Consider the following 20,944-nt stretch of genomic DNA (forward strand, 5'->3'; position numbering starts at 1 on the left):
ATATTATTCTTTCTTTGCTTTCTCCTCAAAAACAAATATATCCCATTCTTTCTTTATACCCTTCTCCCTTACTCAAGAATCTCTTGCTACAGGAAGAATGTAAAAAGGAAGTATTGACAGAAATGATCAATTTTTATAAGTTAAAAGTTTTTTATGTAAAGCTTTTTCAAAAGAAAGAAAATTACAAAAATTTAAGAATTTACCCTCAATATCTGGCTATTCATACATAAAAATTCTTGATTTTTGATGACATTATTTGGAGTAGGTTGTTAGCCCAAATACTAATGCAGACTTCACTAACACAAAATTCACTAAGAGGTAGGGAAGTAAAGTAAATTAGTTCTACTTTGAAGCTTTTATTTTCTTCCCCTTTCAAAATGAATGGGAAGGCCCTTGAGAGGCCCTTGAATGAAAGCTGCTTTTCATTAGTGCTACCAAATACCTACTTGAAAGAGTTGAGTTCTAACTGAACACCCACACAAGAGAAAGCAAAAGCTTCCTTTTTCTACTGGCGGACCATCAGCTAAATAGCGCTTGGCTTCTCTTTTCCAATCAGGTGGTTTCACATCAGAGTTAATTACTCCAGTCATTTATTCTAATCACTTTCCTCTTATGGCTAGCTGCATTCTGTCATGGGGTGGCATCGTTTGAAGCCAGTTAAGTTTGAAAACCACTGCAGGGTACTCGAGGCTCATTAGTGAGGCCTATCCATGCCTGGCTTTGGATTTGCTCCCTGATTAGCTCTGCATCTCTCTGCCTAGCTTCCTCCTCCCACCAGCCTCCAGCCACCACTCCTCTACAGATTCTAAAACTGGAGTGTTTCAATTAACTCTTGCCTTGCGGTTTATCTTTTCACCTACATATGTAAGAGCATTTTAAAGGTTGAGATTGGCCTTACAACTGCATCTTTGAGTTGTATTTAACTACAGGGTTATATATCCTGTAAAGAACACTTTCATTTTTCACAACAAAGGAGGAAAATGGTGGTGCCAAGAATTAGTCATCTATGTCTTTGATCCCCTTCTAACAAAATTAAACCAGTGATTTCAATTCTGATTTTATAGTACTCTAGTGTGCCTTACCAGCTATCATTCATAGCAGTTATCTGAAAAGTGAAGGAAAAAAAAGCTCAAAATAGAATGATATTTATTATCATTTCTATTTTAATTTAAAAGCAGATATCATATGGCACACATAAGAGATATTAGAATCACAAAAGTGAAAATGTCTGTGCTAAAGCTCTTTAAAAAAAAAAAAGAAAAATGTAAATTGTTGTCCTCAATAAATAGTTTGAGCAGACAACATTATTACATGAAAGTATTTAAGACATTTCCCCAAAATTATCAAAAATATATATCCAGTTTGGTATTTATATGAAAATGTTTATTTAAATAGAAGATAAGATCGATTTTTTCTGTTCCTTTGGCACAGTAGTTTGATTTAAAGAAATCAAATAGTTCCTGTGTCAAAACAAAATATGACACAAATTAAAATACATGAAATCACACTTTTAAAATATCCATGTTAATATCCATGGATGTTCAGAAGTTTACAGAATGAATTCTTATTGTTAGTTCTCTAACCCCAAATAATTTTTTTGGTTGATAGATTGCTTCTTTATTGGTCTTTGAATTTAGTAACTAACAAATAGGTTGGTGTTCTCTGTCGTGCTCTGAAGGCTAATTTTTTTTACATGTTTATTTTGAAATGTAATAAATACAGTTAAATTAATGAGAATGAGGCCAGAACTTAAGTTCTTATTCAGTTTAACAAATATTTATTTAGTATTTACTATGTCCCGTATATTTTGCTCAGGCTCAAGGATGTAGATATAATCACTGCCTTCCAGGAATTCAGTCTAGTGAGACAGAAAAATAAAAAAACTGTAATTCAAGGTGAAAGTATTAGTTTCAAAAAGGCATGTGTAAAAGTGAAAAGCAGTTGAAAGAACAATAAAACCTGTAAAGAGATCCTTCAGATAGACGTGGCACATCAAATTTAGTGTACACTCAGGAGTACTTATTACTAGTGTTTCCAAATGATATATGTGAAACCAATTAAAAATAATTCTTGGAGGGTAGGGGGGAAGGTGAGAAGGAGGAGTGTTTGTTTATAAAAAATATTTATATAATAATAATAAAAGAATCAAAAGCCAAAAATAATTCTTAGTATGAAATGTCTTCATATGTTTAGAATTTTCATAATGCAGCTTCAACACATACTGTCCTGCTTCAGAATTTTTCAAGAGGATGTATAGGGGTTAATAATACAGCTTTAGAAGTCTGATAGATCTGGGTTCAGGTGGCAGCTGCAATTTACTAGCTGTGTAACATTAGGCAATTTGCTTAAGCATTTTTAACTTAATTTGTAAAATGATTTTTTAAAAGTAGTGCTTATTTTATAGGATTACTGTGATGACCAAATAAAAATAATCCATTTAAAACACATAGCATAAAGCTTGGCACTGGTAAACGCTCACTAAATGTTAACTCCTGTTATTATTATATTGTTATTAGTATTGTTTTGTCGATCAGTGAATTTCCTCCATTTGACTGTCAGATGCATTTTCTTTGTATAATATACTGTCTTTCTAGAGCCTTTGTCAAGTTTGTTATTGACATCACTTGCATCCATCTTCCTGACCTTGTAAAGAGAAAACAAAATCTAGATAGGTACTTTATATAGCCACTTCACTTTTGCTTTTTTCCATCTGTTCTTCCTATCCCGAATTTGATTGTATGGTTAACAAGCTTACAGACATCTCATTTGCGATTGCTAGTATTCACAGAAATTCTTCATATTTTCTAAACTCTGTCAAAATGAGCACTCTCTTAAAGTTTCTTTGATCTGTTTCATGCTTATTATACAGTGCTTTAAGGCCCTAGTCCCTCACCATAGACATTAAATCATGCTAAATCAGAAACATTTCTTAAATGCCATTCATTCATTCATTCATTCAACAAACACTTATTAGGGGTCTACTGGGTAATTGGGTCTGTGATCACAGAATTGGAAGAATATGACATTTGCCCTTTGGGGCTCTCATTATGAGGAGCAAACAGACATGACAGTAACTAATTTGAGAAATAGATTAAGTGATGTATTCATTTATGCATTCAACAAACATTTTGTGTCTACTATATACTAGTCATTGAGAATACAGCAATGAGAAAGACAGTGTAGTCCTTGCCCTTTGGGAATTTATTATTTAGTGAGGGAGATGGGCAATAACTAAAAAAATATATACATATAGCATATAATATATTTTAGACTTGTGATATGTACCTTGAAAGAGAAGCATAGACTGTTGTCTGAGCATTTAATATGTGTGTGTATGTGTGTGTGTGTGTGTGTGTGTGTAAAGGTCTGTGAGACTAAAACAGGGCATACCTCGTTCTGCTGCTTGGGCAGGCTAGAGAAGGTGTTACTGGGGAAACCACATTTGATCTTAGTCTTTAAGAATGAGCACGGGTTTGCCGTGGAGGGAGTAAGATGGTGGAAAGGGCCTTATAGATACAAGAAGCAATGTGAGCAAAGATACTGAGGTTTATAGTACAGTACATGCACTTAATTCAGAAGATAGAGTACAGTGTGTGTGAGAGAGTAGTGAATGATTTTCATGGAAAGACAAGGCTAGAGGCAGATTATTTGAAGGATTATGTAAAGAATATATACATTATCACCTGAGAACTTGAAAAAAAGGCAAATTTTTTTAGGTCCACCCTAGATCTACTGATTCAGAAACTCTGGTGGTGAGAGCCCAGCAATCTGTTTCAACTAGCCCTCCAGGTAATTTCAGTACACTTTAAAGTTGGAAATCCACTGATTTAGGGAAAAGAGAACTATTGTAGAGTTTTAAGGGGAGCAGTGACTTTGTCCAATTTTAGATAGCAATAGTATGTAGAAGGGATTAAAGGGAAATTTTAGAGAGAGAAGAGTTTGGGTACACTATTAAAATAGTTGTCTTATTAGGTAAGATTTGACAGGATAGAAAAAAGGAGAAGTCAAGGTGACTGCCATGTTTGTGGATTGATTGGGTGAAGAACAGGTTCCATATGCAAAAAAGAAAAAAAAATTCCAAATGTAGGAGGAAAAATTATTCATTCAGTTTTTAATACATTTAGTTCGAGTTACTGAAGGGCACCAAAATATCTCTCTAGTAGGCAGTCAAAATTTTGGATTTGAAACCCTGATAAGGGTAATTATTGGTTGAAGTAGCTGACGTCTGGATCATGTAGCTTGTGTTATGTTAGAAACAGAGGACCTGAGACTGAATCTTGAGGAGCATGAACCCTTAAAAGGCAGGTAGAAGAAAAAGACTGTACATTAAAAAGTGGGAAGGAAACTTAGAAACATACAAAGACAACCTGGGGAGAGGGTATTAAGGAAGATAGGGGAGAGACAGAAATGTAAACACCATAATACAGAGAGCTGAAGTGAGGATAGATAAGCAACCATTCAGTTCAGTCAGACATGGTAATCTTAGCAAAAACATTTCCAGTAACATGCTTAGGACAGAAAGAAGAGAGATTAGTTAAGAGGGAAGTAAGGAAACAAATTGACTTAATTCTTTCAAGAAGTTTAGATTGTTGATTTCATATTGAGCTCATATTGAGCATGGCTGCATAAAATAATTAAATAAAACTGACCCTATTAACTAGCCATTATTCCATTGGTAATTCAGAAAGAACTAGATCCATAATTTATTGTGATTCAGGGAACTATAGCATATTATTAAAGAAGTTAAGAAGTTCTAGGAGTAATTTCTACTAAAATGAAGTGCTTTTCGTGAGATTTGTGAATTCATCCACACTTGTCTGCAGATTTTATATATCCGACTTTCAGCAAAGATTGTGTACCCTATTCTACATTGTAATATATAGCTGTAGCTTTCTTGAAGTCCATAGCTGATAGAGTTCAGTAGCCAATATATGAGAATTCTAACCAAGGACTTTAAAGGATAGAGTTTACACATGACACAGTGGTTGCTAGATTTAGCCCTTTTACCTTTATTGTTGAAGAGGGTAATCATGGTACCATCTTGTAAATGCTGCCACATTTCTTCAGAGATCTGTAAGTGACTAAGAATACACGTTGTAGAACATTGTGTCTATATCACACTTGAAGATAGTATATTTCTGCTGTCATTTCCTATGGTATAGCTACTTTTCATGGCTCTGAGAATTGTAATGACCTCTTCAAAACAGCATTGAAAGTCATTTTGTAGTCTGGCAGATGCTTTGTAAGGTTTGTCTTTATTTTCAGTAGGAGAAGTTGTATTTAAAAAGTGTTAAATATTGTTAACTTGCTTTCTATCTTGTATTAAAATGCCGTAAAAGTCTGGATGCAGATTCAGTATTTGAAACTGAAAAAAGCGGCACTGTCAAACATGGTAACCACTAGTCACTTTTGATTCCTAGTCACCTGAAATGTGGCTAGTTGGAATAGAGGTATGCTATACATTGTAAGTACAAAACACATGCTAGATTTTGAAAACTTAATAAAAAAAAAAAGTAAAATATCTCAATGATTTTGATACTGTTTATATGTTGAAATGATGTTATTTTATCTTTTGGGTTAGATAAAATGTTATTAAAATTAATTTCACCTGTTTATTTTTTTACTTGTAAAATATGGCTACTAGAGAATTTTAAATTATATATGTGGCTTTCATTATATTTCTATTGGATTGTGCTGGTATGAAGTCTTTGTGATCATTTTGTTACCCAGAATTTTTTTTAAATTTTGATATTTCATTGCTGCACATGAACATATGTTAGTTATATTTTAATATTTAAATAATATAAAACTTCTTTTAACATTTTCATCCTTAGGTCCAAAACAAAGGGGTGGGATTAACTTCAAGTCTATAAAAGAAATTCCAAAATATTACTTCTCAGTTCAAAACTGAACTTACCTTCTACCATATGAATGTTTCCTTTTCCATATGGTTATGGACCAAGCTAGAAACCTGGTATCATCCTGAACTCCCTTTACTTCCCCCCTCACACTTGTAATCTGTTGCTGTAAATAATAATCTTAAACTTTTCTGAAATCTGTCCCGTATTCTGCACTCCCACTGCTACTGTCTTGATTGAGGCTCTCAGAACCTCTCACCTACACTATTATAGCAGTCTTATAGCTGACCTTTGGCCTGCCTATCTTTTCTCCAAAGGGATATGTCATCTCAGTATCCCCAGAATCTAGCACAGAACAGGACCTATAGTAAACACTCAATAAATGTTTGTTGAATGAATGGATGAGGATGAGAGAGCTGTTGCTAATAATGAAAAGGCACAGAATGAAAAAATCTTTTGGTCTTACCTAATGTCTGTATGTACAGTTGCATACACAAATTAAGTACAGATGTAATTTGATTCTCTGGCTGAATTTATTAATGCTTTGAAAAATACTCAGCAGTTTTTGCATTTGTATTCTTTAGCCCGAGTATTCTTGATTGGCTACTCCTGAGAGTGGTGATTAGTGTTTTATTTTGACAAGGATTTTGATTTGCCAATATAAGTTTATGACAGTCAGTCCATGGAATCATTGGTGCCACAAAGACAGCTCCTTGTTTTTGTCTGGAGTCCCCATGGGATTAAACTACATCTGGCAATAAGTAGAGATTCTGGTCTGGCCATCTTCAAAGGCAAAAAACTGCTAGTATTTATCAGATCTATGTGGATAAGCAAATGGGAAGGGATTAAATTTTTTTGGTTTTGTTTTCCTTCTATTTATAACTGACTATAAAACAGAACCTCCAGAAGTTCATATAGCAGATGAATACGTTTTTTGAGGTTGTTGAAGAGGAAACCTAATTTTTTTCTCTTTATCTAGGTGTATAATTTAGAAATTTAGATAAATGTCCTAATTATTTGTGTATCTTTACAACTAGCTTATTATTTAGGACAAAACAGCAAGTTAAAATGCTCAAAATTAATTTTTAGGGATACTATATTAATTTCCTTAAGGGTGGAATGTTTAAGACATCTGTTTGAAACATTTTAATGTCTACAAGTATTGGAGCATTAAGTGTGGCCTTTTGGGCATTTGTTGCATATCTATTATGTGAAAAAATTTACCCCAAATTTCTTTTTAAGAACATCGTGGCCTTGTCTTATGATAGACCACTGCCTCTTCCAAATAAAGATAGGCCTATCTTGCAAATAGGCTTGTGTCTTTTTCTTAATGCCCTTCATATTTTTAAAAGGCTATTAATCCTGAGACTCAGTTTAGCTGTTGTTGAAGCACGTGGCTCTGCATTTAGCTGATCAAATAAAATGGCTATATTCCAGGTACTTGTCACAGAGTGTAATCTAGAACCTACCATTCAAAGCCTCGCCTAAGAGAAATAATATTTTTGCAGGATTGCCTGAAGAATATGTAGTCTCTCCATTTGTCTATACTTTAAATCTACCCAAGATTAAGTCAGTCCCTCAGAGAGTCAAGTACCTGGATTCTATCATATTGCCAAGGGAGGAATTTCTTATCTCAGGAAGAGAAATAATGTTTTTTTTTTTCAGGCCATCTGGTTAGTTTTTACATTATGGTCATTTTTGACTCTTCTAAGTGTCTTTTTGTTGCCTGCTGTAAAGTTTAGTGCCAAATACATGGCCCACCTCTAACAAGTCTGTAGAATTTCATGGCATTACTTTATGTGCTATCTCCTTCTTAGCCTTATTTTTGCATTGCCTTATTTCTCTTATGATAAATTTATTCTATTTTGCTATATATACATTGTTGTAAGCTCTGTAACTTGCTTTCTTAACAAAGGCATGTAAAATGCAAACAAATAAAAAATATAGCTGTGGATATATCTATCATTTAGTTACAGTTGTTCCTCCTCCCTTCTTATTAAACTAGGATTTAAAAAAAAAAAGCTTTGTTTTCCTAAGTATGTTTTGCTATAACTGGTCACATATCTGTACATTATGAATGCCTAGATTTTAGATTGAGCGACCTAAAGTGGAAATGTTAATTAAATGTTTTAATGTTCTGTAGTTCTAAAGAAAATAGTTGGATAAAATGTCAGCCTATAGGCATGTTTTAAACATTCAAAAAATCATCTCTCTGAAAAGGAGGGTAATTGTACAAGTTTGCCTAATCCTTTTGATCTTGGCACACAGCAATACAGACTTCAGTTGAGATTAAAACTATGAATTTCAAAGGAAACATGGCCTTCAGTGTGTAAAATATATAACAGCTGGTTGACTGGTCCATTTGAAACTACACAATAACAATCTTAGACAGAATGATTCTCCTGCCAAAAGATGCACGAGTGCTTGATGGTTATATCAAGATATGATACTAACTCACGCTTTTTGTTAGTAATGATATAAATGTAGAAATGAACAGTGTGCTGCCAGCTCCAAAATCTCTCTTCAGTCCAGCAGTTCAAGGGCAGTTTATAAGTACAAAACTCCTTTGACCGATTTCTCTATCTGTTTTTCAGCCTGGAGACCAATGCATTGACTAAATTTCATTTTTTTAAATTTTCAGATATTTTTATTCCTAGCATCCTACAGTTTTTTCCTATAAATTCTTTATCCTCCTTTCCCCCACCTTGGCATTCATGACTTATTGTTCTTAATGTCATAGCTTCGTACGTATTTTTAAGCCTCGAAAGTTAAATTTTTCTTTAAAAAATAGTAAAAACTTGCTTCCCATTTTTGTTATATATTTATACTAAGATAAACATCTGAGCTTCAGAAAGTCTATGATGTATTTATAAGGTGGGATGTTAAATTCATGTTAGTAGACATTTACGCTGCTAAATAGGTTAAATTAATTCATTTTTTTTTAAATGTGAGGGTTGATGTGGATTTGTCACTTTGTTCAAGTCCCATTTGGAAAGCATATTTGCATTATTAATTTGTATCTATTAAAATTTTGTGACGTGTATTTTTTGAAGATTTTGATACAACATAAATAATAGTAGCGAATTTTATTTTCTTACATTTAGTGCATAGAAAGTAGTTACAGGTAAACTAAAAATTCACTAAAGTTACTTGGCTTCCCGCAAATTCAGACCCAGCATTTAAGGAGTTAATATATCATATTAGGGGAACAGGAAATCTGGCAACTATTGCAGAAACTAGACCTAATGGTGCACACAAACAATTTGTCAGTCTTCTTAAATGTGAATAGCTTTCCGCAAAGTGGCTGCTCTTGCTTTGTTTGAACAGGCTAAACTTTTCCTTTTTGGACTTTAAGTCTTAGAAGTGAAATGTGATCCACATATTCAATCAAAATCATTTAATTCAAAGCATATTTTGATTGGAAAAAAGTTGACATGGAAAGAAACTCTAGCATAAAAAAAGTTGAAAGGAATTTATATCATATATTTAACAGGAAAATTTGAAACAGTTCTAATTAGGCTGAAAAAAACAGCTTTCTTCAATGTAAATTACAAAGGTCATATATCAATGTTAAGGAAACATTACCACTAGTGTTTGAAATTCAGCACATGCAAACATAACAGACCAGTTCATTTTAAATCTTTGTGTATATGTGTGTATGCATGTACGCGCGCACACACACACACAGGAAGAAGGCTGTATTACATGTATTTAAAATGAAAAACACTTAAAATTCCAAGTTCCTAATGATATATTACAATTCTTTCCAATGCAAACATTACCTCCTTTAAAACATTTTACTGTCTACAGTCAAATGAATTAAGCCTCCTGATTATGAGTAATTGTACATTGTACAGTTACAAATGTACAAAACTAATTTTTTATTCTCTCCTTCCTGGAAATTTAAAAATATGATTAAATATATCTTATAACTAAATGTTTATCAAGCCAGGAATGTTAATTATGATTTTTTTCTTTTATTTGAAAGTTATTGCTGTGGCATTTTATATCTCAAAACTGAACTGTGAAAAAACAAACAAACAAACAAAAACACTGAATAATGCCTTCCAGAAGCTTGAGAATCGGTAGGAAGTAGCGGTATAGATGTTCAGAAATGTGCGTCTGGGCTGTGCAGGCCTGTTCTCTTCTGATTTTATAACTGTTTTTATACTTAAAGATTAGTATTAATATTTGATAATTTCCATTTGATTTTTTAAAAGTATTTATCCCATGGACAGCAGTAATTTTTATTTAGTAGCTTTTTAAAATGAAATGGTGTAACATTTAGCAAAAATATAAGTAAATGCTAGCATTAATCTAGAAATGATATGTATGAGAAACACAAATAATATACAAATGGAGTTTCCAAGGTAAATAATTGTCTAATGATTTCTTTTGTTAATTGCAATTGTTTTTTTCTTGATTCTACATCATTTTTATATTAAAGAAAAATAGAATTTTTGAAATTAAAAGGAAATTGCTCAGCTATCTTTTAAGTATGTATAGATTAAATACATGATTTACAGTAATGCCTTTTATTATTTTTATTCTGCAAATAGCATAGAATTTAATGGAAAAAGCAAACTATTTCTACATAAGTTATTATATTATTTCACTCCATAATGGGAAATAATTTTTAAAACAATTTTATCAATAAATAATTCATTTCCTTAGTGAATTAGTTTCAAGAAAATGTAGATTCCATTCTTTCAGTGATATTTATCATTAGACATATACTCATATATGTTATAATTATTTCTGACACAGGGTTACACAAATGAGTTATTTATGAATAATTTACTATTATCTGTATAATAGTAAAGCTTTAATTTGCTGATGTTCTGCATGCGGCCCAAACATATGAAAGTTAGTAATAAGTATTTGTATTTGACATCTGTATACTGTACTTTTTAGCATATCTCAAATGTTTTAGTCTTTGCCTAATAGATCTCATTAAAAAAACGGATATCAACCCCAAGACAGTTTATCAAGACTGCTATGAGTCCCCCTGGATTGGATTGACAATTTGTGTGATGCTTCATGTGATAGTCTTTTCGCCATCTTATTGGATCCTTAACAATTGGACATTAGTCACTGATTTATTTTATCATAAGTCAGAGAAGTTGAATATTATTGTATAGTGTTGGGCATTTTAGTGGGTTTTCTTGTTTACAGATTTTACTCACAGCACACATTGGATGTAAATGATGTATTCATCCTGCTAGGGGAGTACTAACAATTGATTGGTTAGGTTTGAGAGCAGCATGGGAAGAATGTTGCTATCCCCTAGCTGCAAACCATATTTAAGTCCAGTCTTAATGAGGACTGTCTGTCTTAAAGGCTTTGAAAAATCTCAAGTGCTTAGCATTCCACTGGATTGTTTTTAATGTTTTGTGACTAAAACTGTGGATCTAAATAAATATTTAAGGAGTAATTTTTTAAAAATCTTAATACATAAAAAAGGGATTTTAAAGAATTATGAATGTTTTAATATAGGTTTTATGATTTATGTTTTTGAATATGAGAAACAGAGATTGTAAAACATAATCCCACCGTCTTTTGTTTTGAATTACTTTCTATTTGTATTTTTCCCCCTCAGTTTCCTCCTGCTTTTCCTTCCCCCTTCCCCCTTTAATAAGACCATTTATTTATTATTTTATACTTTTTCTTAGGCAGTTGCCTATCAAAAGGACATTAACGTCCTGAACTGACTTTATAATAAGTGATTTCAAAATCTTTTGGAATTACTTTTTATCCGTTGCAATTATTCTTTTGGATCCCCTTTTAAAGCTTTGGTATACCACAAGAGATGCTTGAAAATGACTAGATTACTTATTTATTTTTAATTCATTCATAGTCTGTATTCATGAAAGTAAGGTTTTTATCAACCTAGGGAAAAGGTATCACCGATAATTCCATGTATTCCACCCCTTAAGGATTGATGAGTATGATAGTATAAGGGGAGGTCTAAACTGTGGTGTTGTGGTTTTCTCTACATGTGCTTTTAGGGCATAATGTGACCATACAGTATCTATCATTTTGGCATTTTTGCATAAAATTCTGGTACACTGTCAAGATATAAAGGTTTGAGCATGTATATATCTAGCCAACTTTACTTGAATATGAATAAAGAAGTGATCATCCATTAACAAACACAATTCTTTTCTTTATTTGATAACATATAAAATAAAATTGCCCTAGTTTTAATATTGAGAAAATTCATTTGTACTTCGTCATTTGTAAAATTTTATAGTCTCAAATCACAGTACCATGGACACTCAGGAGACTCCTGACTGTTTTATCTTATTAAACAATTTTGAAATCATTAATTTTTAATTACCTTGGATGGAGTTTTTTATCGTTTCAATAGAGTGTGTGTATGAACTAAACGTTTTGTATTTAAACTACCGGTGAGAGTATTATTTTCATAAATAAGTGTAGGTCCTCTGTTGGAACACACTGTGAGTTTGCTTCATATAGTCACACTTTTTTGTAGATTCAGAGATATTAGATGCTAATCTATTATAATAGGATCTTTTCAGCAGTTTATTAGATTTCACACAACCAAAAAGGATATAATTTCAGTTAGCGATATGCTATGAAGAAGATAAGTATAGGTCCTTCCCTGATTGAAAGTTCTAATTAAGTGAATTGGAGAAAATTAACTGAAATTAGCTGTCAGAAAGTCACATTTAAATGAGTGATGAGCTAGTCTGGCAGTAAACATTTAAATGATATAAATTGCCATTTAAGTGTATGGTTTAATGTTTGTCATGCATTAATGTGACATGAGACTGCAATGACAATCAAGCAGCTTGCTCTAATTTGAACATATTTAGGGCTTTTGTGTGGAGTGCACTGCACACAAATTAAGACAATTGCTGTTTTTATGTGTCACTTTAAACATGTCCCCCACCTCCTTCCACCCCTCCCCCAGGCCCAAGTTAATGAAACAAACCTATCATTTTTGTGTGCAACTTGCATTGGTAGTCCCTAGATTTTTTATACTTGGTCTTAGACAGAAGACTGAGAAGGGAAAGTTCCTGGTTTTTTAGATCAGTTTTAAATTTATGTACTTAAAACAGGAAGTTATTACAAGTCATTCTCTTTTTACTTTAAATAAAATATCAGGAAGTTTTGTGCTCTTTTAGCTATTTAATTTTCAATTTGTGTTTCAATTTCAGAATTGAAGTTCATTAAATTAAATATTTTTAAGCATTTTCATTTCTGGTATATTTTGGAACATGACAATTGTCTATGGTTTTATTTATAAAATTATTGTTTATGTTTTATGCTATGTGATATATTGTAAAGCCATATTAAATATTAATTAAAGAAAATATTATTTGTATTTTACTATAAATGTCTTCCCTTTTCATAGGCATTCATTTTTGAATAACATGTATTTTCATAGACTACACTGGTAAACAGGAATATCTTTTGTCATGAGATGGTTTATATCTCAATGTTTGCTAAAGTTTGTCAATATTGATTTAAAGCCAACAGATCTCTTCTTGTAATATTGACATCTTAGCAGCAAACTGCACTACAAATATATCATAGTCGTATACTGATTACCCAAAAAGTAAGAATTTATTTCAGGGAGATACATTATAAAATATATAACTTCATATACATTTAATTAAACTACAGAGTTTAAGTTGAGAGCTCTGTGATTTGAATAGTATTATTTATTGGTAAATTGGCCCATAATGTAAAACATATATGTTACAGTAATTATGAACAAAATATAGTGTAAATGTGACTACATTTCTGAAAATTTAAGTCTCCATTTTTAAACTTCAGTAATTATAACTTTGATTCAGCAAACATTTAGATACCTATTGTGTTTTAAACACAATGCTAGTACCGAGAATGTAATGATATAGGAACTGGGTACTGTGCCCAACATTTCCACTGAATGCGTGATTATGCTCAGTCATTATTTATTGAATACTATTATGTCGGTATCAAATATTTGTTCTGGTTTGGCATTACACGAATAATAATAATTGTAAGTATCACCCCCTCAAAATCTAAAGTGTTGCTATAAAACTCATTTGAAATTCACAAATAATTTTTGTTGCAGTTTTTGTAATTGACAACAAAATGTCTTAATTCCAGAAAAATTATATTTTGAGTGAAATAAATGTTTCATGTTTTCGTATTTTCTTTCCCAAAGTAGCCTTTATATTATATGATCTTCTTTCTTTGAGGCATAAATTAAGTCCTGTCAGGTCCAGTCCTGAGTTACAAATGAAACCTACAGACCCAGTCCTGGTCTTCACAGTGCTTACAGTACAGCAGAAGAATATTGAAATTAAATTCAAGTCTATTGCCACTCAGTGTGAATAGTACTGGAGAGTTACTAATTATAAACAAAGGAGAACAGATACTGGTAGAAAATAGTACTACAGAAGAGAACTTTTAAAAATCTTTGCTCACAGTAAATTTAGTGTTAAAAACTACTGCTTGTTCTAAATTTCTTTCTATGTTTTAAAAACAAAATTCAGCAAAATAATATGATCTATCCCCCTTTTTCAGGCCCTGGAGAGTGAATTTGTTTCCTGCCAGCTTCACCAATGGATTGATCTCATTTTTGGCTATAAACAGCAAGGACCAGAGGCTGTCCGATCCCTCAATGTATTCTATTACCTCACCTATGAAGGAGCTGTCAATCTGAATTCAATAACTGATCCTGTTTTGAGAGAGGTAAGTTATCTGATTGAGACAGAAACTTATGCTCAGATATCTTTAGACCAGAAGGTGCTAGATATCATCTTCCCTATCCTTTCCTTTACCTGATGATGAAAATGAAACTAGATGACTAAAGTGCCTTTAGCAGGAATCCCATGTTCAGTGACCTAGCAGGGACTTGAACCCAGGGCTTCTCTCCAAGAAAATGTTTGACTTACTATAAATTGAGAGCCTTTTCAGTGGAGGCAGAAGCTGAACCAGATGAACTTTTAAAGACTCCTTTAAGCTTTCAGTTTGATGAAAATATTTCTTCCGGGGATGGGGGGAGTGGGTTTTGTTTGATTAGAGCATCAATTGACTACATGACATAGAACATGCATAGGGGTCTGTATATGAAATTGAGGTTCAAGTAACATGCAGAGGTGTTACAAAACAGTGCCATTTTTAATAGCATAGACCCATTTACTTTTTTTATTCTTTTAACAGTTTTGAACAGTGCTACTTTGTCTATTCAATGCCCGTAATTCTTCAACCAAATAAAAATATTTTTTCTTGTTTCCTTGTAATACTTAGCCATAGCTCTACCTGCTATTTGACTGAAATCACAGTATGATTGTAACTTCATAATCTCCCATTTTAACATACCGCCTATATATTTTTATGCTGCTATGTTTAATCTCCTTACTCTAAATTTTGAAATTCCATGTTCTGTAGAGTTGCAATGAAGTGTACTTAACACTTATTTCTTCCATTGTGGGATACAATGTGTTTTTGTTTTTGTTTTTTTTTTAATATTCTCTCTTGGTGTGTCCAAGATATATAACTTGTTTTACTTTTCTTCTTATTGAAGTTTCTACAATGTTTACATGAATAAGGATGGCATTCAACCTGTATCTGTAGACATGGCTAGTTAAAAAGTGAAACATTCAATAAGCTGGTTGTTTCCTCTGCAGAACACTCAATGTGACTGGCACTTTGTATTCTGCATTGACCAACTGTCCCCCTCACACACACCAATGATTTACCAAAGAAGTTTATTGGTTTACGAGATATTTTATAGTCTAGAACTTCCTGCAGTGTTGGAAATGTTCAATATCTGTACTGTCCAATAGCACTTGAAATGTGACTAGTTCAACTAAGGAACTGCATGTTTAATTTTGGTTAATTTAAATTTAAGTAGTCATTAGTGATTAGTGGTTACTTTATTAGACAGCAGACCTCTAAGAGACTGTCATTAATGTCTTTGGCGACCATATTTTCTGAATCCACATTCAGGGCATGTGATAAGACAATTAGACAATAAATGCCTGTAAATTAACTTGGTAGCATATTTGAAATTAGGCATACTCTATTTAGGCATTAGCTAATAGGTAAAATGTATGTGTGAACTAAACTATATATTTTCTTTCACTTGAACTAACATGTAACTTCAAATAACTTTTTAAAAATTATTTCTTCATGATCCTCATTTACTAAAGATCATTTAAAATTGGAAATTGGAAAAAATTTTGAATTTCTTTGACTTCCCTTTCTTCCCTGAACCCCCACTTAATTATCAGCAGTCTTTCATATAGGGATGGAATTTTTCCATGGTAGTATAGTAGAAAGTATTAAAAAGGATCAAAAGTGGAAGTGTGGTTGATAAAATTGTTACGAAAGATGTGGTTGTAATGATGAAACATAGATCTAGGATGGATCAGGTAGATAAGGATGGCAGAAGGGGCCTTATAATCTGGGAAGATTCATTCTCTTGTTCATTTAATCAAAAATATATTCATTTTATTCAAGGTGTTAAAAATAAAGAGATCAGGAAAACAGACAAAGGCCCTTCCCTCATGGAGCTCATATTAATGGAGTACACAGAAAATAAACAACAAAGAATGTAATATCAGTTAATCATGTGCTATGAAGAATATATGGCTGGTATGGGATACAGAGTGACTTGGGTGTAGGGCACTGTTTTGGAGAGGATGGGCATGGATGATCCATTTCTCTCTCTCTCTCTCTCCCTTCCCCTCCCTCCCTCCCTCCCTTTCCTTCCCCCCTCAAACAGTGTTTCCTTCAGAATTTTGGGATTGGGGTAAATCTACACAAGGAAACTCAGGGAGGCAGACCACTGCTTACTCTGGGCCAAGCACATGCCTATAACCCTCAAGCTGGATATAGCCTCCAAGTCAAGTCTTGTCAGAGACCTCCTGCATTTGTAAATCTTTCTCCATTGCTACCTCCTAATATAACCCCCGATCTCCAGACCATATCCATCTTTTCTTTGGAATCTTGTTCCTCTAAGGTGCTTTACCAGCATTAATAATACATTTGTTTGTCTACTTTACTTATGTTAAAGCATTCTCTATGCAACATCACAGTAATGGTACCAGGATAGATTTGTACTTTTCTAGTAATAAAAGCAAACCAAGTACCTCTGTTCATTAGCTATACTCTTACTTATTTCCATTCATTACTATACACTTACCTTAACTAGGAACACTTTTATGTTCACATAGTCATTCACAGAGGCATGCTGCCTACATGCAAATCACTTATTAACCTACTACTTGGGAAAAGCTCCCCTCTTAACAAAGTTTCTATTTTAGAGTGAATTTTTTCACCTCTGAATGGCTCATACATGGCACTGTAAGTGCTCATAAAAATAATCTCTCTATAAAAAAGCACTAAACAATAGAAAAAATAACTGTAGGAGGAGGAAAAGTAATCAGAGAAACAACCTGCAGCACATTAAACTTTCATGTTGTTTCTAAGTTTTAGAAAATAGCTGAATTATCATTATACAACTATGTCTACATTTATATATATCCTACATGAGAAAGAATTATTTCACTCAAATATGCTAATCTTTTTTCAAATATGTTGTGACCCCAACTCAAGATTATATAATATTCTTATCTTTAGCTGTTTATTCTAACAGACATCTTTACTCCTCTTTATTTCTCTGTCTCTTTGGTACTATTTTTTTTTTCCTTTCTCTTTGCCCTGTACTATTTTTTAATCTGTGATCTTTTCCCTTGTATTACCTTTGTTCTTTTAGAAACGAGAGACAAGTAAAAGTTGGTAATTTTCTACTGAATTTGGTTTGGCTCGTCTAATTCTTCTCCTTCAAATAAAATCTTAGCTAAACTTGCCCAATACTATTTCAAAAAAACTAAAAACCAATGAAAGAAGACATTTTTAAAAAGAGAAGAAATTAAGATAATTGGCTTTAGAGAGAGAGATGAGCAAGATGTTTTTATTTAGAAAAAAATATATTAACAAAATAAATACAAGGTGGGTTGAATATTTATTTTACAAAATAACTGTTGCTTTTCTAAAGGTTTAACATAAATATTTTCCTTAAATGATTTCTCTAATATATTTATAATATAATTTTATCTACAGACATGGTTTCTAGAACAATTCTTTATCCTTACTTATCCAGAATTCACTAGTCACTTCCCAAATAAATGGTATTTACTGTATCCATAAGTTGAGGGCTCAATTAACTAGCCCTTAGTATAAAATAGTTCATTGATTGACTTTAGTAGGTAACAACAGATATGTTAAATATATGTATATGTGTATATATATTATAATGTGCTGTGAGGGTAATGCATTCACTGTATACAGGAGCACAAAGGAGGGGCAGCTCACAGTATGTTCTATGACCGGCATAAGTGATGAGGTAGGTAAGGAGGGCATGAGAAGTTGGTGATGAGAAAAGCTAGGTTGACTCTACCTTGAAAACATATTTAGAAACCATTTATTTCTGCCCATCACTATTCCAAACTGTCACCACCATCTCTTGTCTGGAGATGTCATAGACCTGTTCACCCAGTTTCTACCCTTAACCTATGGTTTTAGTTTGCTAGGCTACTGAAAGCAGATGCCATGAAATTTCCCAGCATACATGTCAATTTCTGTTTTTATGAACAGATACCTTAACTTGCAACTTCTTAAACTAACAACAACAACAAAAATTAAGTAAAAGTAATACTGAATTTGTGATAAATTCAAACAGTAGAAGGTTTTGAGTTAGTTTCAGGACTCTACTATTGGCAGAGTTAATAATGGTTAACATTTTCCTATCTGAACTTCCAGAAATTTTCTGTGCATGTTTTCTATTAATATGTTTATATTGTTTTAGTTTCTTAGGCTGCCCAAGCAAATACCATGAAATGGGTTGGCTTGAACAGTGGGAGTTAATTAGCTTGCAGTTTGAGGCCCTGAGAAGGTCTAAATCAAGGCATCATCAAGGAGATGCTTTCTTCCTGTAGACAGCTGCCAGTGATCCTTGGGTCCTCTGCCACATGGCAAGGCACATGGCGGTGTCTTCTGGTCTCTCCTTTCCCTCCTGGGTTTCCTTGCTTTCACCTTCTTGCTTCCATGACATTCTCTCTCACTGTATTCATCCCATTTATAAAGGACTTCAGTATGAGAATTATATGAATATGGGTGATATTGCATATATAAGACTGTTTTTACTAAATATAAATACAAATAAACTAGAGAAGAGGGAAACAGAATAGCAGCTATGTGTACAGTATGGGAAACAGAGAGATTGAGAGGTGATGAGTTTTGCTTGTTTGATTGGTTGGCTTTTGTTTTTCAGTATTGTTAGTACTGGAACATAAAATGCTCTAAAAATGAAGTGATAAATGCAAAACTAAATGATTATTCTGAATACAATTGATTGTACACTTTGGATGGACTTACACTTTATTAATATGTATCAATAAAAATAATTTGTTAAAAAAAAACACTTGGGCCTTGCCGTAACTGATGTAACCTCATCAAAAGTTCCTACTTAAAATAGGTTTATACCCACAGGAATAGATTAGCTTTAAGAACATAGTTTTCTGGAGTACATACTGTTCTAAACCACCACATGTACCTACAACCTACTTTCCCCAGAGCTGCCAAAGTGGTATTATAAAACTCTAAATCATCGTGCCACTCCCCTACTTAAACCTTCCTATTTCACATTACACATAGAATAAAATCTTACTTGACCCTTATGATCCGGTCCCTGCTTATCTCTCTGAATTCTTCCCATGCTATTCTCATTTTGTGTCCTGTCACGCTGGCCTTCTTTCTGTTCTGCAAAGATTACCACTGACTTGGAACCTTTTTATGATTGTTATTTTTTCTGAGTACCCCAGATTTTCACATGCTGGCTCCTTTTAGTCATTTGTGCCTCAGCTTAAAGGTCATCTCCAAAGAGAGGGCTTACCTTATCACTTATCTTTTTTTATTAATCTTAATTTACTTTAAAATTAAAGATTATGATATAGATGATACAGATTCTTTGAAATCTGTAGTGAATTGACTGACGCAGCCAATTTTCATGTATTTTTCCATTTGTATTTGAGAAACAATGAGTGTTCTACAGTTCTTAGGTAGAAGTTTCTTTAAGTCTTAGATCAAGGTGTAATTGGGTTCTTCAAATCTTTTTTATCCTTACTGTTTTGAATACTTGATCTATCAATTCCTAAAAGAAATTTGTTAAAAATCTTCCACTATTCTAGTAGATTCATCATTTCCTTATTCTGTCAGTTTTTATATTAAGATATTTTGAAATTATGTTATTATAGTGCCATTAAGGTTAAGGTTGTTATATGTTCTATGTCAACTAAACTTTTTATTATATTTATTTTCTTTTCTCTATGAAGGCTTAATGCCTTAAAGTTTAATCTTGCTTTTTTAAAATTTTTAATAGAGAAGTTGTCAGCTTACAGACAAATCATGCATAATATATAGGATTCCCCTGCACCATCCTACCAACAACACCCTGCTTTGGTGTGGAACATTTGTTACTTTGATAATAGCACTTTTTTGGTAATTATATTAATTTCCTAAAACATAATTACCTTTGTTACAATAGATGAGAAATTATTAAAATAGTACTATTAACTATTGTCTATCATTTACGTTAGATGTATTTTTCCATGTACCACCTTGTATTAGTAATCATACATTTCTTAGAATTAATGAAAGAACATTCTTATAATTGCACTATAGTCCATCAACTACAATGGGGTTCACTGGTTATACATTCCTATCTTTTATCTTTTAATTTTTATTCTAGTAACATATGTGACCTATTATAAATTTTCCCCTTTTAATCACATTTACCTATCTAATTTGGTGCTGTTATTCACACTCACAATAATGTGCTACCATCACCACCATTCATTTCTAAACCTTTACAATCAGCCTAAATAGAAATTCTGTACAAATTAAGAATCAATTCCCCATTCTCTAACTCTGTTTGTCCTTTTGTGTCTGGATTATTTCATTCAGCATAATATCTACAAGGTTCATTAACGTTGTTGTATGCACTTGGACTTCATTCCTTCTGCGGCTGATTAATATTCCATTGTATGTATGTACCACAT

At 32.6% G+C, this 20,944-nt stretch overlaps 1 protein-coding gene across 4 annotated transcripts in view; it reads left to right on the forward strand.

Annotated features, from left to right (window-relative positions):
* Positions 1-20,944, forward strand: part of LRBA (LPS responsive beige-like anchor protein) — an 891,557-nt gene that overhangs the window by 798,230 nt on the left and 72,383 nt on the right. For all 4 annotated transcript variants that reach the window (XM_058282502.1, XM_058282620.2, XM_058282452.2 and 1 more), the window contains exon 48: positions 14,403-14,570. In XM_058282502.1, the coding sequence (XP_058138485.1) occupies positions 14,403-14,570 (168 nt within the window). The remainder of the gene's footprint in view (positions 1-14,402; positions 14,571-20,944) is intronic.

This window comes from Dasypus novemcinctus, chromosome 1, assembly GCF_030445035.2.
Source record: "Dasypus novemcinctus isolate mDasNov1 chromosome 1, mDasNov1.1.hap2, whole genome shotgun sequence".
NCBI lineage: Eukaryota > Metazoa > Chordata > Mammalia > Cingulata > Dasypodidae > Dasypus > Dasypus novemcinctus.